Source organism: Erinaceus europaeus, chromosome 3 (assembly GCF_950295315.1).
Source record: "Erinaceus europaeus chromosome 3, mEriEur2.1, whole genome shotgun sequence".
NCBI classification, from domain to species: domain Eukaryota; kingdom Metazoa; phylum Chordata; class Mammalia; order Eulipotyphla; family Erinaceidae; genus Erinaceus; species Erinaceus europaeus.
In genome coordinates, this window is record NC_080164.1 from 65439121 (window position 1) to 65455241 (window position 16121).

The 16121-nt window shown below is 43.6% G+C and overlaps 1 protein-coding gene across 3 annotated transcripts in view; it reads right to left on the reverse strand.

The window, feature by feature from the left end:
* The window catches only part of MERTK (MER proto-oncogene, tyrosine kinase), a 131087-nt gene extending 114966 nt beyond the window's left edge, over nt 1-16121 (reverse strand). For 2 of the 3 annotated variants that reach the window (XM_060187340.1, XM_060187339.1), the window contains exon 1: nt 15957-16121. In XM_060187340.1, coding sequence (XP_060043323.1) covers nt 15957-16017 — 61 coding nt within the window. In that variant the 5' untranslated portion in view covers nt 16018-16121. The remainder of the gene's footprint in view (nt 1-15956) is intronic. The other variant, XM_060187341.1, reaches the window with a different exon arrangement.

Consider the following 16121-nt stretch of genomic DNA (forward strand, 5'->3'; position numbering starts at 1 on the left):
GAAACAATAAATGATGGAAACTTGAATTACAGGGTTCAATCATAGGTGGAGATGCTACAGGAAGCCCAGCGTCAGTCAGTACACCAGACTTCCTCTTGGTTTCCAAAATTATGAAGAGCAATTCTAACACTGCCTGATGTAATTCTATACATGAAGAAGAAATAAGTACGTTGTCAATCTAAACAGTAAAGGGATTTTTTTTTTCCAAATATTTATTCTGGTTGCCAGGGCTTCCCACCTGTGAGAGTCCAACACCCCCAGCACTCTTTTTCTTCCCTCTTTCAATCTGAGACAGAGACAGAAAGCGAGAGACACCACAGCACAGCCTCACCATTCACAAAGCTTCCCCTGGTGCTGTGCACAGTGCTTCCATGTGGTGCTTGGGGCTCAACTCCAGGTCCTGACTGGTACAAGGGAAAATATATATTCCACCAGGTGAGCCATCTTCTTGCCCTAGTAAACGCACTTTTAAAAGGAGGTAGGAAGCTTATAATCCACTTCAACTAGTAAAACATTAATACATTAATGTAGAAATACTGGCACTAAATATAAATGATTTAAGTATAGCTATTAAAAGAAAAAGTAGCCCCCCCCCAAAAAAAAAGAACCAACAACCTGTTCCTTACTTTTTTTTTTTTTTTTTAATCAGAGCACGGGAGTCGGGCGGTAGTGCAGCAGGTTAAGCGCACATGGCATGAAGCACAAGGACTAGCAAAAGGATCCTGTTCCAGCCCCGGCTCCCCACCTGCAGAAAGTCGCTTCACAAGCGGTGAAGCAGGTCTGCAGGTGTCTATCTTTCTCTCCCCCTCTCTGTCTTCCCCTCCTCTCTCCATTTCTCTCTGTCCTATCCAATGACAATGACAGCAACAAAAACAATAATAATAACTACAGCAAGGGAAAACATGGCCTCCGGGAGCAGTGGATTCTTAGTGTAGACACTGAGCCCCAGAAATAACCCTGGAGGCAAGTAAGTAAGTAAATAAATAAATAAGTCAGAGCGCTGCTCAGCTCTGGTTCATGGCGGTGCATGGGATTGAACCTGGGACTCTGGAGCCTCAGTCATGAAAGTCTTTTTTGTATAACCAATATACTATATCCCCTGCCCTGTTATTTTTAAAATTCACTGCAAACATAATGATACAGGCAAGTTGATTGCAAAAAAAGGACAGGAGAATATATATCGTGCAACCACTATTCAAAGGAAAGTGAGATTACTACATTCATATCAGATAATGTAGATTTCAAAGCAAAGGAAATGACCTGAGACGGGGGCGGGGGATGTTATAAAGCAATAAAAAAGTGGATGTACCATGGAGACTTAGCATTCTAAAATGAGTACTTACCAGAGCAAACAACTACAAACAATGTGAAACAGGGCCGGCTAAGCAGCTTACCTGGGAGGGTGCCGCTCCGCCATGATCAGGCTCGGCCCTTCAGTGTTGCGGTGGACCTCCCACCCCCACCCCAAAAATGGTGGCCCAGAGCAACTCTCCACCTTTGATCAAAGAACCTGGCAGAAAATATGTATGGATATAAAGAACTTGATGACATTGCCAACGAAAAGAACCTAGGCTACATTTATAGAACAATCCACCCAACAATAGCAGAATGCACATTCTTTCTAAATGACGATGGGCTACAAACCAAAATAAACCATAGCCTGGGCCATAAAGCAAATCTCCACAAATTGAAAAGAACTGGAATCACACAGGGTATGTTCTCTGGCCACAATGGAAATAAGTAGAGGTTAATAACAGATAGGTAATGAAAAATTCCCTAGATACTTGCAAACTAAATTCTTTTTTTAAGGCTTTTTAAAATTTTTATTTATTTATGTATTTATTTGCCTCCAGGGTTATCGCTGTGGCTCAGTGCCTGCACTATGAATCCACTGCTCCTGGAGGCCATTTCTTTCCCCTTTTGTTGTCCATTGTTGCTATTGTTATTAGTGTTGTTATTGCTGTTGTTGGATAGGACAGAGAGAAATCGAAAGAGGAGGGGAAGACAGAGAGGTGGAGAGAAAGATAGGCACCTGCAGATCTATTTCACTACCTGTGAAGTGACTCCCCTGCAGGTGGGGAGCCGGGGGCTCAAACCGGGATCCTTGACCCAGTCCTTGCGTTTCACACCATGTGCGCTTAACCCACTGCACTACCGCCTGATCCCCACAAATTAAATCTTACATAGCCTCTGGATCAAAGAAGTATCAGAGGAAATAAATAATAATAATAATAATAATAAGGCTGGGGAGATAGTGTAGTGGTTATTATGCAAAAGACTCTCATGCCTGAGATTCTGAGGTCTCAGGTTCAATCCCCTGCACCACCATAAGACAGAGCTGAGCAGTGCTTTAATCTATTTCTAATATTTTATTATCATCTGTTTTGGATAGAGACAGAGAGAAACTGAGAGGGGAGAGGTGGTAGAGAGGGAGAGAGAGAGAAAGATACCTGCAAGTGTGGAGCAGGTGCTTGAACCTGGGTCTTTGTGTATTGTAACGTGCACTCTAGCTACTGTGCCACCTCCCAGCTGCTTTGGTCTCTCTCTGTGTATCTTTCTCTCTGTTTCTGTTACTCATTAGTAAGTAAATAAACATTTTTTTAAAAGAATAAAGTTGAAATAATAATAAACAAAATAAAAGTTAAAACATCCGGATTTGTAGAACACACCAAGCACAATACTAAGGGGGAAATTTTAAAGTACTAAATGTATACACTACAGCAATAACCCTGAAGGCAAAAAAAAAAAAAAAAGGAAAACTGAGCATTCTGTACCCTCAAAATATAGCCTATCAAATGAGCAGAAGCACTATATTGCATTATATTTTATAATAGCAGGAAGAAACTATAGGTAGTTCTGACAGGCACAGTCACCAATTTTTGACATTTCAAATCTGTGCATTTTATCATTACAGCAAATTAGGCCTCTACAAAGAAATGATTAAAAATAAGAGTGTTTGTGGAAACATAATTTGTAACAGAAAATTTTAGAAAAGCCTACATGCTCATTAAGGTGAGACTGGATAAATAAACAATGACATTTTCACATCTTCATCCACAAAGATAAATAAACTAGGACTGTACTGTTCAACCCGGAGGAAGCTGGCATTTAACACGAGTGAAAAAGCAAGCTGAAGAAGAAAGCACACTTGATGTAAAATTTCATAAAATGAGCATGGCAACAGCTGCTAGTGTCCTGCTCGGTGCTCTTGTCCCTTCTGGAGATGAGGCCCCGTCTCATCCAGGACTGTGACTTGCCTCGTGAACGTGGTAGATTTGACCCAGTTCTTTGCAGCTTCAAGTGTCCAGGGAAGTGGCAGAAGTTCAGATGTCAGTCATCATCTTCTTGTGTCTTATAAAGGACAGACTTGGCTGCTATCAAGCTGTTTTCCTTTTGTCTTTCCTGTTATTTTCTGTGTGGAATGCAGATGAAAGGGGTATCTGGAGCTGCTGCAGCCATTTTGAGGCAAAGAGCTGAAACTCAAACACTAAAGATGGCAAATAAAGATCTGGGTCCCTGGCTATAAAACCATGGGCCTAAAGGGATTAAGGATAGTTGACACTGATAAATTGGGTCATTTCCAAAATCATAACTCTTGGGGCCAGGGAGATAGCACATAGAGTACACAGCAGACTTTTATGCTTGAGGCTTGCAGGTCATGGGGTCAACCCCCCAGCACCACCATAATAAGCCAGAGTAGTGCTCTCATAAAAATAAATAAATCTTAAAAAGGGTCAGGGTGCTAGAACAGCAGTTTATGCAATAGGTTTTCATGCTTGAAGCTTAGAGGTCTTAGGTTCAGTCCCCAACACCACCATAAAGTAGAGTTGAGCAGTGGTCTGGTCAAATAAATAATCTTCTCTGCATGAACATCAACCACCAGATGGTTTCCCTTATATGTGGAATCTAAAGAACTGACACACATGAACTTGCAAACAAACAAACCAAACCAGAAACCAAACCAGAAAACTGTTTCTAAGACTTAGTGAGAACTACGATGGTTATCTTTTGGATGGAACTTGAAGGAATCATGTTAAGTGAGACAAACCAAAATGAGAAGAATAAATACTAGATGATCTCACCTATAGGTGGAACTTAAGAAACAAGGACAGAAAGGGAAAACACAAAATAGCATTTGGAATGAATTTGGTATACTGCATCAAAGCAGAGACTCAGTGAGGTAAAGGGTGGAAGGGGGGAGGCAGGGCCTTGGGGTCCTAGTGCATGATGGTAGAGAAGGACCTAGTTGGGGGTGACTGTTTTGTAGACACTTTTTCATGGCAAGATGAGAATCTGTGCCTTTGTGTCAACAACTGTACAGTAATCCCATTAGAACTTCCCTGCCCCCCAGTAAAGAATGAAGTGGGGGGAGAATTAAAAGAAAAATGAATCAGGAGCCAGGTAGTGGCGTACTTGGTTGAGCACATAGGACATGTCATAATGCACAAGGACCCAAGTTCTAGCTCCCAGGTCCCCACCTGCAGGGGGAAAGCTTTGTGAGTGGTGAAGCAGGGCTGCAGGTGTCTCTCTGCCTCTCTTCCTCTCTACCTCCTCCTTCCCTCTCGATTTCTGATTGTCTCTATCCAATAAAAAAATAAAAGTAAAATTTTTTTCAAAGGAAAAAAGAATCAGACATCTGGGCCAGTGAAGCATAACCAGTGAAGGGTGCTGAATGGCTTGGACAGGATAGGGCCACAATCCTTAGACTCTACAGACATGGGTTACCAGATATTAAGACAACTTTCTACATGCCTTTCTTCGGTCCTCCTAGCCAACTGCTTAGGTGCTTTCCAAGCTACAGCTTATAATTCTTTTCAACTCCACATAGAAAATTCTCATATCAAATGAACCCACTTTTGGAAATGATATCATTCTATCCAAGCTTCAGAGATTCTGCTATATCCCCTCACTCTATGCTCTACTCCAACACCCCTGCCTCCCAGAAACCCACAGTCAGCGCTCCCCTCAGATCTGACAGTAAGAGGTCTTTATTTGTTCATTCTCAGAAATACAGGTCTGTGGTTCCAGATTATTCTACCCCCTACATGGATGCGAAGGGATATTTCAAGGCAGTACAGGCAGGCGAGGTGGCTGGAACAGCTCACTGTTGAGATACTGCATTCACTGTCTCTGGTCCATGCTTGGGGACACTTGCAGCCAAAGTCAGGTGCAAGGTCAGAGGTGTCACAGCATTCAAGCACAGTAAGAAAATACCCTATCTCACCACTCCCCTTCAGAAGGAGTCTACCTAGAAGGAGCCCCAGATTCAATATCTGCCCTGCCATTTGATTAACAGCAATTTGGAACTTCTGAAAGGTATAGTATCCACCCCTAGAGTCCCTGTAGATTAATGTCAGTGCTAGGTGAAAGTTTACATCTTTGGGCCTCCAAAGGGGAATGCATTGTATTTATTTATTTATTTATTGTGGCACACCGCTCTACGACTCCCAGGCTGAACTTTTGTTCTTTTTATTTCAAATAGACAGAACCAGAGAGTAAGATCATAGCATTGATCAATTATCCATAGAGGGTGGGGGTACACAGCATAATGGTTATGCAAAAACACTCTCACACCAAAGCTCCAAAGTCCCAAGTTCAATCCCCCGTGCCACCATAAACCACAGCTGAGCAGTACTCTGGTAAAAAAGAAAAAAAAAAATTCATCTGTAAAGTTTCCCCTGATGCTGGTACTGTGGTGCTAGGACTCGAATACAAAGTCTCAAAACACCACACACTACCTGGTTAACTATCTCCTGGCCTGCAAAAGTAGCTATTTCTTTTTAATTTACACTTTAGATGTAATGTGAAATATAATGACCTTCCTTTTTTTATTTTTGCTCCAAGAACTTTGAAAGGACATTGTTTTCATCAACAAATCTTCAAATCACATGCCAAAATTGTAAAACAGCTTAAGGGCTGTTTTCAACTTCCTGTCCGGAGGCAGCCTGCCATGAGCTAGCTGCAGCAAGTGGAAAGCCAGTCTCCCCAAAGGGGCAACTTGGGGGAGGCCATGAATATTCATCATCTCACTGTGCCTTCACTGGGAAGTGCCCTAACAGAAAAGTACTTGCAGCAAGTCTGAATCTATGTTCTCAGATTCCCCAGTAACACAGCCTGTTCATACTTGCAAAAAAAAAAAAAAAAAGAGATCATTTTCAAAAACCATAATGAGGCCAGCCTACTATTAGGGTTGAAAACAACACAATGATACTTGCCCCAAAATAAACAAGGCTTTCCTTTGTGTGTCTAATGAGAGGCAAGCCTACAGCTATGGCAGTCTGAGATGTTTACTGGCCCTGAAAGCTGAGGTGAGTGGAGCCACTAGCTCACCAACCCAACCAAGCACATAACACATACAAAAAGAAAAGAGAAGAAATCTGTTAGAGAGAATTTCCCTGATTTTCCAGGGTTAACCTGAGACCAGAAGTCCTGAGGACAAGCCCCCCCCTCCCAGCATGATCTATAGGAGGTCACTAACCCCTAATGCTCAGATCTTGCTGTAGTCTTGGATCATTCCCCAGATGCTAGACATTATTTTGAAGAGACCGACTAAGAACCAGGCAATACCACTAATGACTGAGTCTAAGGAGAAATATACAAAGAATTTGCTACCACAAAAACCTATGCATTAAGATTATGAAATGGGTTTCTTTTTCTCAAGCATAAGTCTCTCAGATATTCTTAGAATTTGGTATGAAATATCTCAGGTCTCTTGCTCTAAACATAAAGTCAACATCTGTCCCTTCTCATCTCCTGCCACCCCACCCCCATCTCTTTCTCTCACCTCCACCTCCTGCCATACTCAGGATTCATGAAAAATTCATTTTACTATTAACTGGAGGCACTAGCAATAGATGAAAAAAAAGGGGAGGGGGGAGGAGAGAAAGAAAGAAATGGAAAGAAAACTTAGAATTGATTTTAGATTTCTCCACAAAAATTTGTAAGACAAAAATCACCATTTCTTCTGTTATCACCTTTGAATGTCAGGACCTGGGCCTGTGGAATAGCTCCTGGGATGGTGCCTGCCTTGCCATATATGCATCCCAGGCTGGAGTTCCCAGATTACTACATGGAAGTATCCTGACACTGGGGGAAGAAGCTTTGTTTCCGTGGTGTGTCTCTCTTTGTATTTGAAAGAGTCTGGATCCTGCAGCCTCTTAGTAGAAGCCCAGAGACAGTGGGGACATTAGAGTTCTCAAAAAGGAAGTGCTGCCCCGCTTGCTAAGGTATTGTTGGGGGTTATGATATCTCACAAAACTGGGCCCTTCACCATCGTTAAGAATTCTCCATAACTTCTCCAGAGCCCTACCCTACTAGGGAAAAGCAGAGACAAGCTGAGGGTATGGATCGACCTGCCAACATCCATGTCCAGAAGAGATGCAATTACAGAAGCCAGAACGCCTTCCCTTCGCACCCCAAAAAGAATTTTGGTCCACACACCCGGAACTTTTGTGACAAGAAACCTTTGTTTTTGGACCCTCACTAAGAGGGAAGAGATTCTGGAGAACACCTGAGGAAGTTAGCCACTGTTTCTCCTATCTGAGAGGGAAGAGGGAAAAAGGGAGAACAATAAATGATTATCTCACGCATTCTTGGAATATAGAGAATTGAAACACATGAACTTGAAAGAAAGGAAAATAAATAAATATATAGTCAACCCATAACTACGACCTTGGGAAAACTATGGTGGTTACCCTTGGGCTGGCTGGGGTTGGGGGGAGGTACAGAACTTTGTTGGTGAGAGTGGTGTGGAAATATACCCTTATTGTCTTAATTTTGTAAATTACTATGAAATCACTAATTATTATTTTTTTTCTTTTTTAAATCCTCCATATAGTCCAACAACCAGGATTCAGACAAAGAAAATTAGCCTCGGAAGGAGAGACGACGGAGAGGGCAGTATATCTCAGTAAGTATCTAATGTTCTCCAAGAGGGAGCCCCAGATCCTGATGGAATTCTCCACTCCTGCAAGGCTACAATTTACACATTTTAGTTGGAAACAGCAGGATCAGAATAACAAAGGGGGTAAGAGAGGGAACAGGTTACCTCTAGTAGAGGAGTATGGGAGGCAGTCAGAGCCCCCTGCTTTAGCATCCACCCCCTTCAGGACATGTGATGTCTGGTTTACACCTGCTGTGAAGCATAAAGTATCTGGAAGTCAAGCATGTCCCTGGGTATCCCCCACTGGTTATCTGCTGCATGGCCACCCTACACGCAGACTTTCAGCCATGTGCTCAGAATTTAATCTAAGAATCAAAACCTCATTTTTTAAAAAGATTTTTTTGTTATTTATTTATTTCCTTTTTGTTGCCCCTGTTGTTTTTATTATTGTTGTAGTTATTGTTGTTGTTATTGATGTCATAGTTGTTGGATAGGACAGAGGGAAATGGAGAGAGGAGGGGAAGAGAAAGAGAGACACCTGCAGACCTGCTTCACCACCTGTGAAGCAACTCCCCTGCAGGTGGGGAGCCAGGGGCTCGAACAGGGATGCTCACACCGGTACTTGCACTTTGTGCCATGTGCGCTTAACCCGCTGCGCTACCACCCGACTCCCAAAAAACTCATTTTTTTATCCACTGCAGTCAATAGGCTTCATTTGGGGAAAGCTGGTTTTAGCTGATTAAAAAGCATAGCAATGAACTAGGTGTACACACACACACACACACACACACACACACACACACACACACGCAAGAGAGAGAGAGACTGAGAGAGGATAATAATAATACAATAAAGCAAATATAAAACCAAAAGCACACCCCTGGAGTACAATTATGTGGGAAAGATTGAATAGAAATTGGGCTTCATTTTTATACCTTCCTGGTCCCCCCTTACAGAGGGAGGCTTCACAACTGATGAAGCAGTGCTGCAGGTGCCTCTTTCTCTTTCCCTCCTCACTGTCTCCCTCTCCCCTCTCAAGTTCTTGCTGTTGCATCAAAATAAAAAAAAAAAAAAAGAAGAAGAAAGAAAAAGGAAAAAGTGGCCACTGGGAGTGGAGAATTTGTTGTGTAAGAATAACCCTAGTGGCAGAGAGAGAGAGAGGAAGAAGAAGGAGGAGGAGGGGGAAGAAGAGGAGGAAGAGAGGGGGAGGAGGAGGAAGAGAGGGAGAAAGAAAGGAGAAGGAGGTGGGAGTCGGGCAGTAGTGCAGTGGGTTAAGCACACATGGCGCAAAAAGCTCAAGGACCAATGCAGGGATCCCGGTTCGAGCCCCTGGTTCCCCACCTGCAGGGGAGTCGCTTCACAAGCAGTGAAGCAGGTCTGCAAGTGTCTATCTTTCTCTCCCTGTCTCTGTCTTTCCCTCCTCTCTCCATTTCTCTCCTATCAAACAATGACAACAATAATAACTACAACAATAAAACAACAAGGGCAACAAAAGGGAACAAATAAATATTTTTCTTAAGAAAAAAAGGAGGAGGAGAAGGAAAAGGAGAAAGAAGGAGGAGGAGGTGGAGGAGGAGGAGGAGGAGGAGGAGGAGGAGGAGGAGGAGGAGGAGGAGAAGAAGAAGAAGAAGAAGAAGAAGAAGAAGAGGAAGAAGGAATAATAATAAAGCAAATACAAAAATGGACCACACCCCTGGAGTAGAATTATGTGGGAAAAGTTGAACAGGAATTAGGCTTCATTTTTATACCTTCCTGAGAGGCACATGACAGGAAGCTATTCCTGTACTATGGAACAATTCAACAAATGAGGCTACTGGGGGTGGGGACAAAAGTGGTTGTCAGGACAGGCCCTGCCTGGGCCCATAAGCAACAAGCATTGAGCTCTGCCAGTAAAACCACTTGGAAAAACAAAAAAACAAAAAACCCTTAAGCCACAGCCAGGACTTGAATGCTGTGGGACAGGCATCCATCGCCCCTCAGCTTGGTGCTGTGAACAGGACAGCCCCCCCCCACACACACACACACTTCTGCCTTCATTTCAACTTGCAGTCTAGAATACCATTCAAAGGGAAGTGGAACACCTATCCCCAGATACCTTTTGTCTAGGAAGAAATTTGCTCAAATTTGACTTCAGAAGAATAGGGGGAAGCCACGGGTAACAATGGCTAATTTTTCTGGCACTTGGCATGTGCTATGAGTTCATTTCATTCTCCCAACAGTTCTAGAATAATGAAGATTCACACTGTACCAGGGAGGAAACCAAGATGCTGAACGTTAACCAGAGCTCCCGAGAGGTCAGCTGGCAGAACAGGAGGTACAGCTCCTGAACTACTCAGTTTCTGAGCCCATGCCCTTGTTAACATTTTTACTCTTGTCCCAGAAAGCACACATGGAGGGCTAGAGAGATAGATATCTAATAAGGCACCTGTCTTGCTATGAATGTGGCCCACATTCAAGTTGTGATATCATGTGGAAGATGCCATAGCACCAGGGGAAGCTCTGATACTGTGATCTCTCTCTCTCTCCTCTCTCTCTCTCTCTCTCCCTCTTTTTCTCTCTGAAGGAAAAAGGGCCTAGGAGCAGTGAAATTGCACATGCATAAGGCCCTAACTCCACCAAAATAAATAAATAAATAGAAGAGCACATGATAAATCTGCTTCTTTTCAGTTTTTTGGGTTTTTTTTTTTTTTTAATAATTAACCTCCTGCATGTGCTTAACAACCCAGAACTATGTGCTTTGGTTTAAAATTAAATGAGTAACAATGGGCCAAAGTTAAAGCACTCAGGGCCCCAACCATTGGGCCTTTTGCAGCCTGACTCTGGGCAGGAAGTTGCTACAACTGTATTTTTCTTCTTTGAAACATGAGAAGATCAGCTATTGGCTTTTTATTGGGTGGAGAATAGCAGGTAGGAGGCAGCTCACCAGAGGCAGCACCAGTGACAGCACCAGGGGAACTCTGTGGATGGTGGAGTAGTACTGAGGTGTCTCTGTCATTCTATCCCTCTCTTCTCTTTCTCTTTGTCTTCCTCTAAATAAGAAAATGAAAAAATTTGGCCTGGGAGGCCACTCAGTGGTATCATTTGTGTGTGAAGCCCTGAGTTTATTCCCCAGCACCACACTAAACGAGAACAAAATCTAAAATGCACTGAAATTGCTATATGGGGTTGGGAGGTGACACCAGCTGTGGCACACCTGGTTGAGTACACACATTACCATGTGCAAGGACTCAGGTTCAAGCCACCTACAGGATGGAAGCTTCATGAGTGGTGAAGCAGTGCTATAAGTGTCTCCCTTTCGGGAGTCGGGCTGTAGCTCAGCGGGTTAAGCGCAGGTGGCGCAAAGCACAAGGTCGGCATAAGGATCCTGGTTCGAGCCCCCGGCTCCCCACCTGCAGGGGAGTCGCTTCACAGGCGGTGAAGCAGGTCTGCAGGTGTCTATCTTTCTCTGCCCCTCTCTATCTTCCCCTCCTCTCTCCATTTCTCTCTGTCCTATCTAACAACGACAACATCAATAACAATAATAACTACAACAACAACGAAAAACAACAAGGACAACAAAAGAGAAAATAAATAAATAAAATATTTTAAAAAAAAGTGTCTCCCTTTCTCTCTCCCTCAACCCTCTCAACTTCTCCCTGTCCTATCAAAGAAAAGGGATTGCTAAATTGGGGTAAACAAAGTCTAAAATCTTACTTTCTTTCAGTGTCCTAATTTTTCTAGTAATGAAACCATCCTAGCAACACAGAAAAATAAAAGACAACTTTTTATTAACCAAGTCCCCAGCACAAGGGCAGCCATGCAGCAATTGTCTCTGGAAAGCCAGTAGGAAGGAAGAAGAGGGAGAAGAAGCACATGGCCTGGTGTGAGAAGCACCCACAACATACTTCTCTAATACAATCCACAGACACTCACTGACCATCCAAAATGGGCCAAGCACCAGGACTACCCATCAGGCTGTGATGAGTGTTACCAGACATCGGATTTAATGAAGAACATAGACAGATATACAGAGATACAGTGTGTGTGTGTGTGTGTGTGTGTGTGTGTGTGTGTGTGTGTGTGTGTGTGTGTGTGTGTTGGCTGGGGGGGGGTAGGAAGTGATAGTGTGAGGGAAGGTCTCTCTGGGAGAACATCAAGTGGAAAATCAACAATCAAAAGGTCTCAAATATGCAGAGATGTTGGGGAAAAGAGTACAATCAGAGCAAAGAGCGACTGGTATTCAGAGGATGCGTGTGGCTGGAGCAGTGTGAACAAATGGGGAGTAACTGGATGTGAACCCAAAGGGGAGAGGGACGTCCTACCAGGTCTTGCAAGCTCTAGTAAAGAATGGGAGGCCAACAGCCTGGGAGTTGGCGCAGGGGCTGGAGCACAGGACTAAGAAGCATGAGGTCTTAAGCTGGATCCCCAACTCTGTGTATGTCAGAGTGGCACTATGATTCTCTCTCTCATGTTAATAAAAAAAAGGTCTTTAAAAAAAAGAGGAGGTCAGTTTTAAATAAGAGGGCAAAACAAAGAGATAAATTTTAAAATCTCCCTTATTTCATGGGAATTAGTGGTTACACATGTGTGTTCTATTGCAAGTGGGGAGAACACATTTAAATAACACTCTGGCTCCATTTCCTGCCTAGCATGTCCTCAATTATGGCAGGATTCAGTGGGGCTGGGAGATAGTTCACCCAATAGTGTGCACAGTTTACCATGTATGAGGACCAGCGTTCAAGCCCCCAGTCACTGATGGGAGCATCTGCACAGAGGAAGCTTCAGGAGTGGTGGAGCAGTGCTATGGTCTCGGTCTCTCCCCCCCCTCCCTTTTCTGTCTCTTACCCTCTTTCTTAAAAAAAAGAAATCCACTGGGAGAAGTAGAATTTCTCAAGTATGGAGCCCCAGCAAAAACCCTGGCAAAATAAACAAATAAATAAATAAATAAATATTCAATATGTTCAAATGCAACTCTGACTAACTAGTAATTCACTGGTTCTGCCTTTTGTTTCTCCCATTATTTCTAACATTCTGATCAAAAACTACAATGATTACTAACTTTAAAACAATGGCATTCTATTGGCCCAGATGCTGGCTCATGGACAGAGCATCAAACCTCCCAACTCCAATTATTTTCACTTTTAAATACTTACTCATTTATTTGTTTATTAAAAAGAAAGTGTCTAGGGAGTCGGGCGGTAGCGCAGCAGGTTAAGTGCATATGGCGCAAAGCACAAGGACTGGCATAAGGATCCCGGTTCTGGGTCATTTTTTCATATAGAGTATATAGATAGATAGATAGATAGATAGATAGATAGACAGACAGACAGACAGACAGACAGGGGCCATAGCACCAGAGCAGCTCTTATGTGGTGCCAGGGCCCAAATCTGGGTCCTTGGCACAGCAATGCAGGCACCCTACCCAATGAGTTATTTTTCCAGCCCCCATCAGGTAATTTCTCAAAAATATTTTTACTGGGGGATTAAATGTTTCTAGTACAGTTGTTGACACATGGGTGCAATTTCTTATCTTCCAACAAGAGGTCTTTGTAGAACACTCCCAGTTTAGGTCTTTTTCCATCATCAAGCTGTACCTCTTCCCTTCTCCTCCTTCCCCAGAGTCTTTTACTGTGATGCAAACACACACCCCATCCAGTCCAAGTTCTACTCTGTGGTTTCCCTCTTCATCTTGGTTCTTAAGTTCCACCTATAAGTGAGATCATCAGGTATTTGTCTTTCTCTTTTTTTGGCTTCTCTCAGGTCCCTTCAAGCTCCATCCAACATGAGGCAAAGGAGATGACCTCCAGATTATTTATTTTAAAATTAAACCCTGCTTACTTCCAAGAAGTATTTGAGAGCAATGTTACAAAGCCCATAAGCAACTGGATAAAGTTCTTCCTGGGAAAATGCTGGCATATTGTAATACAGGTTACTGTGTCAGTTTGAGAGAAATGGTAACATTCCAGAATTTTTAAAGCCCTGTTTGTTCAGCAGGCTGACTTTAGCTGCACCCACTGCTTCATCATAGACTAAGTCCTTCACTTTCATCCATGCAGCTATTTCTCCTCTGCCCTCCCCTGCCACCTCTAGAGGGCCCCCCTTTGTCTGGTTTTGTTGCTCACTGGCACCCCCATGAGAGACTGAGCAGAAAGGAGGGGTTGGAAAGCTTGGAAATGCCCCTGGTTCAGCAGTTTCAGTTCTGTGTGTTGGGGGCTGGGGTGGGGTGGGCTGGGGGTGGGGGTGAGTGGAGATGGAGGAAGATGGGGTTTCTGGCTTAAAGTATTGTATAAATTTTATTTAGTTAGCCATCCCTCTCCAGTGTAGCATATGCATGAATATTCTACTCTTGCTTCTCTCTCCTATCTGATATGCAAGTCACTTGAACCCACAATATGCAATGTAAAAATCCTTAAAACTAGACAAAGAATTTAACTTCTTTTTTCATCTTGTCCTCTAACTCTGTCAGGTCACATCCTACCCTTTAAGCTTTTCACAAGATCAGTGCACAACTTCTCACAGGTAAATCCAACATAAAAAGCAACAGTCAGAATGAGAAAAAATTGGAGACAGTGCATTCTTATTGATGGCTGAACTTTTTAGTAGATCTTTGATTAGTATCTGACTAAAGGTGATTCGATTGTCAGCTACAAAAATATTTTTGTTTGTTTCTAACTAGTTTTTAAAAAGCCAGAAACATTCAGTCTTTTTAAATATCTTACCTCAAAACAATTGTTTCCTCTCCTTTTCTCATAATTTTCACTATACCTACCACTTATCAAGACTACTTAGGCCAGGCCACTCATAGTAAAAAAAAAAAAAAAAAAAAAAAAAACCAGATTTGCAGTAGATTATGAAAGATGGATCTGGCCGAGATGGAGAGCACATTTTGAGGGTTGAGGGACATAAAATTATTTAGTTTTTGACTTTTGATGTTTGTTTCAAATTGCTATGTTTGCTTCAAATCTTAAATTAAGTGCTTTAATATGCAAAAAGATGGTGCAGATTTTATTTGAGCAACTGGTCTTTAAAAGAAAATCTCAAAGAAAAAAACGCCTGTAAGTGAAAGTCGTTTAAGTATAAATTGAGCTTTCTGAGTATTCTTTAAAAAAATCTTTGACTAAAATAACTAAGAATTACGCTCAGTCGTATTCATGGTCAAAAGAAGCAAAAATCCTCATTCCAAATGAAAACAGAAACGTTTTGGTTTAAAAAAATGCATATGGTGCATTTTATTTAGTAGATTTTTTTAAAAAGTCTGGTTATATTTCTTCCAGCTCCCTCCAGAAATGCCTCTGCGATCAGACTTATAACGTGCTTATCACTTAGCCTCCAAACTAGTGTTTGACGCAGAAGGGGCCTGCCTTACCTTGCCTCCCCTGTATTATATTGGAATGCCTGCTGTAAACACCTGGCAGCAATGAATATCCCTAGTCAGTTTTCCAAACACATGAGATTGTGTTCAGCAATAAATGGGGTGAAAAGAGTGCTTCTCTCCTTCCAGGGCCCCTACACTCACAGGGTGCCCTTGCAAAGGGGCGCTGATACTGTGTGAGGTCCGAGTGGGAGCAGCCTGAATGTCTGTTTCTCCTGAGAACTCTCGGGCTGGGTGGATCGATGCACCAGCTGAACTGTGATCACCACCCCCTGTCCCCCAACACACACACCACCACCACCACCACCACCAACTCCCAACAACAACTCCCACTCCTCTGCAGTGCCGGTCTCTCCTCAGGAGAGAAGTTGTGCTGAGGTTTCCACAAGTCCTGCCAGAGCCGGGGTCCAGTCAAGCGACTAAGTTTAGGAACAAGTTTTGCCCGAGTTCCTAGTGGACAGAGCAGCGACCCACGGTCTTCCCTGCGACTGAAAGCCTGGAGGGGTTTGCAGCGCTCCGGGCCGAGCTCGATTTCCTCCTCTGCGGTGAAGGGGTGCCCCCGGGACTCATCCCCTCCTCGGCTCCCCGAGACGTGCACACACCACCCAGGCTGGCGCCAGGTCTGCTCCCTTGGGTACTTGCAGACTGACCCAGCCAGCATTCCTGCGCCCCTGAATCTGCGCCTTCCCGCCCCCGGTTCCCTTCCTCAGACGGCGCGCTCACCTCCTCTCCAAATCGCGGGGAGGAAAAGCCACCGCAGGAGCCGCAGTGCCGCCCGCGTCATCCTGCGGCCGCGGATCGCGACTGTCGGGCGCCCAGAACCTGCTGGTGGGTCGGGCGCACAACGGAGCAGCCCCGCGCGAGAAGCCCTGGAGGCCAGAGCTGGAG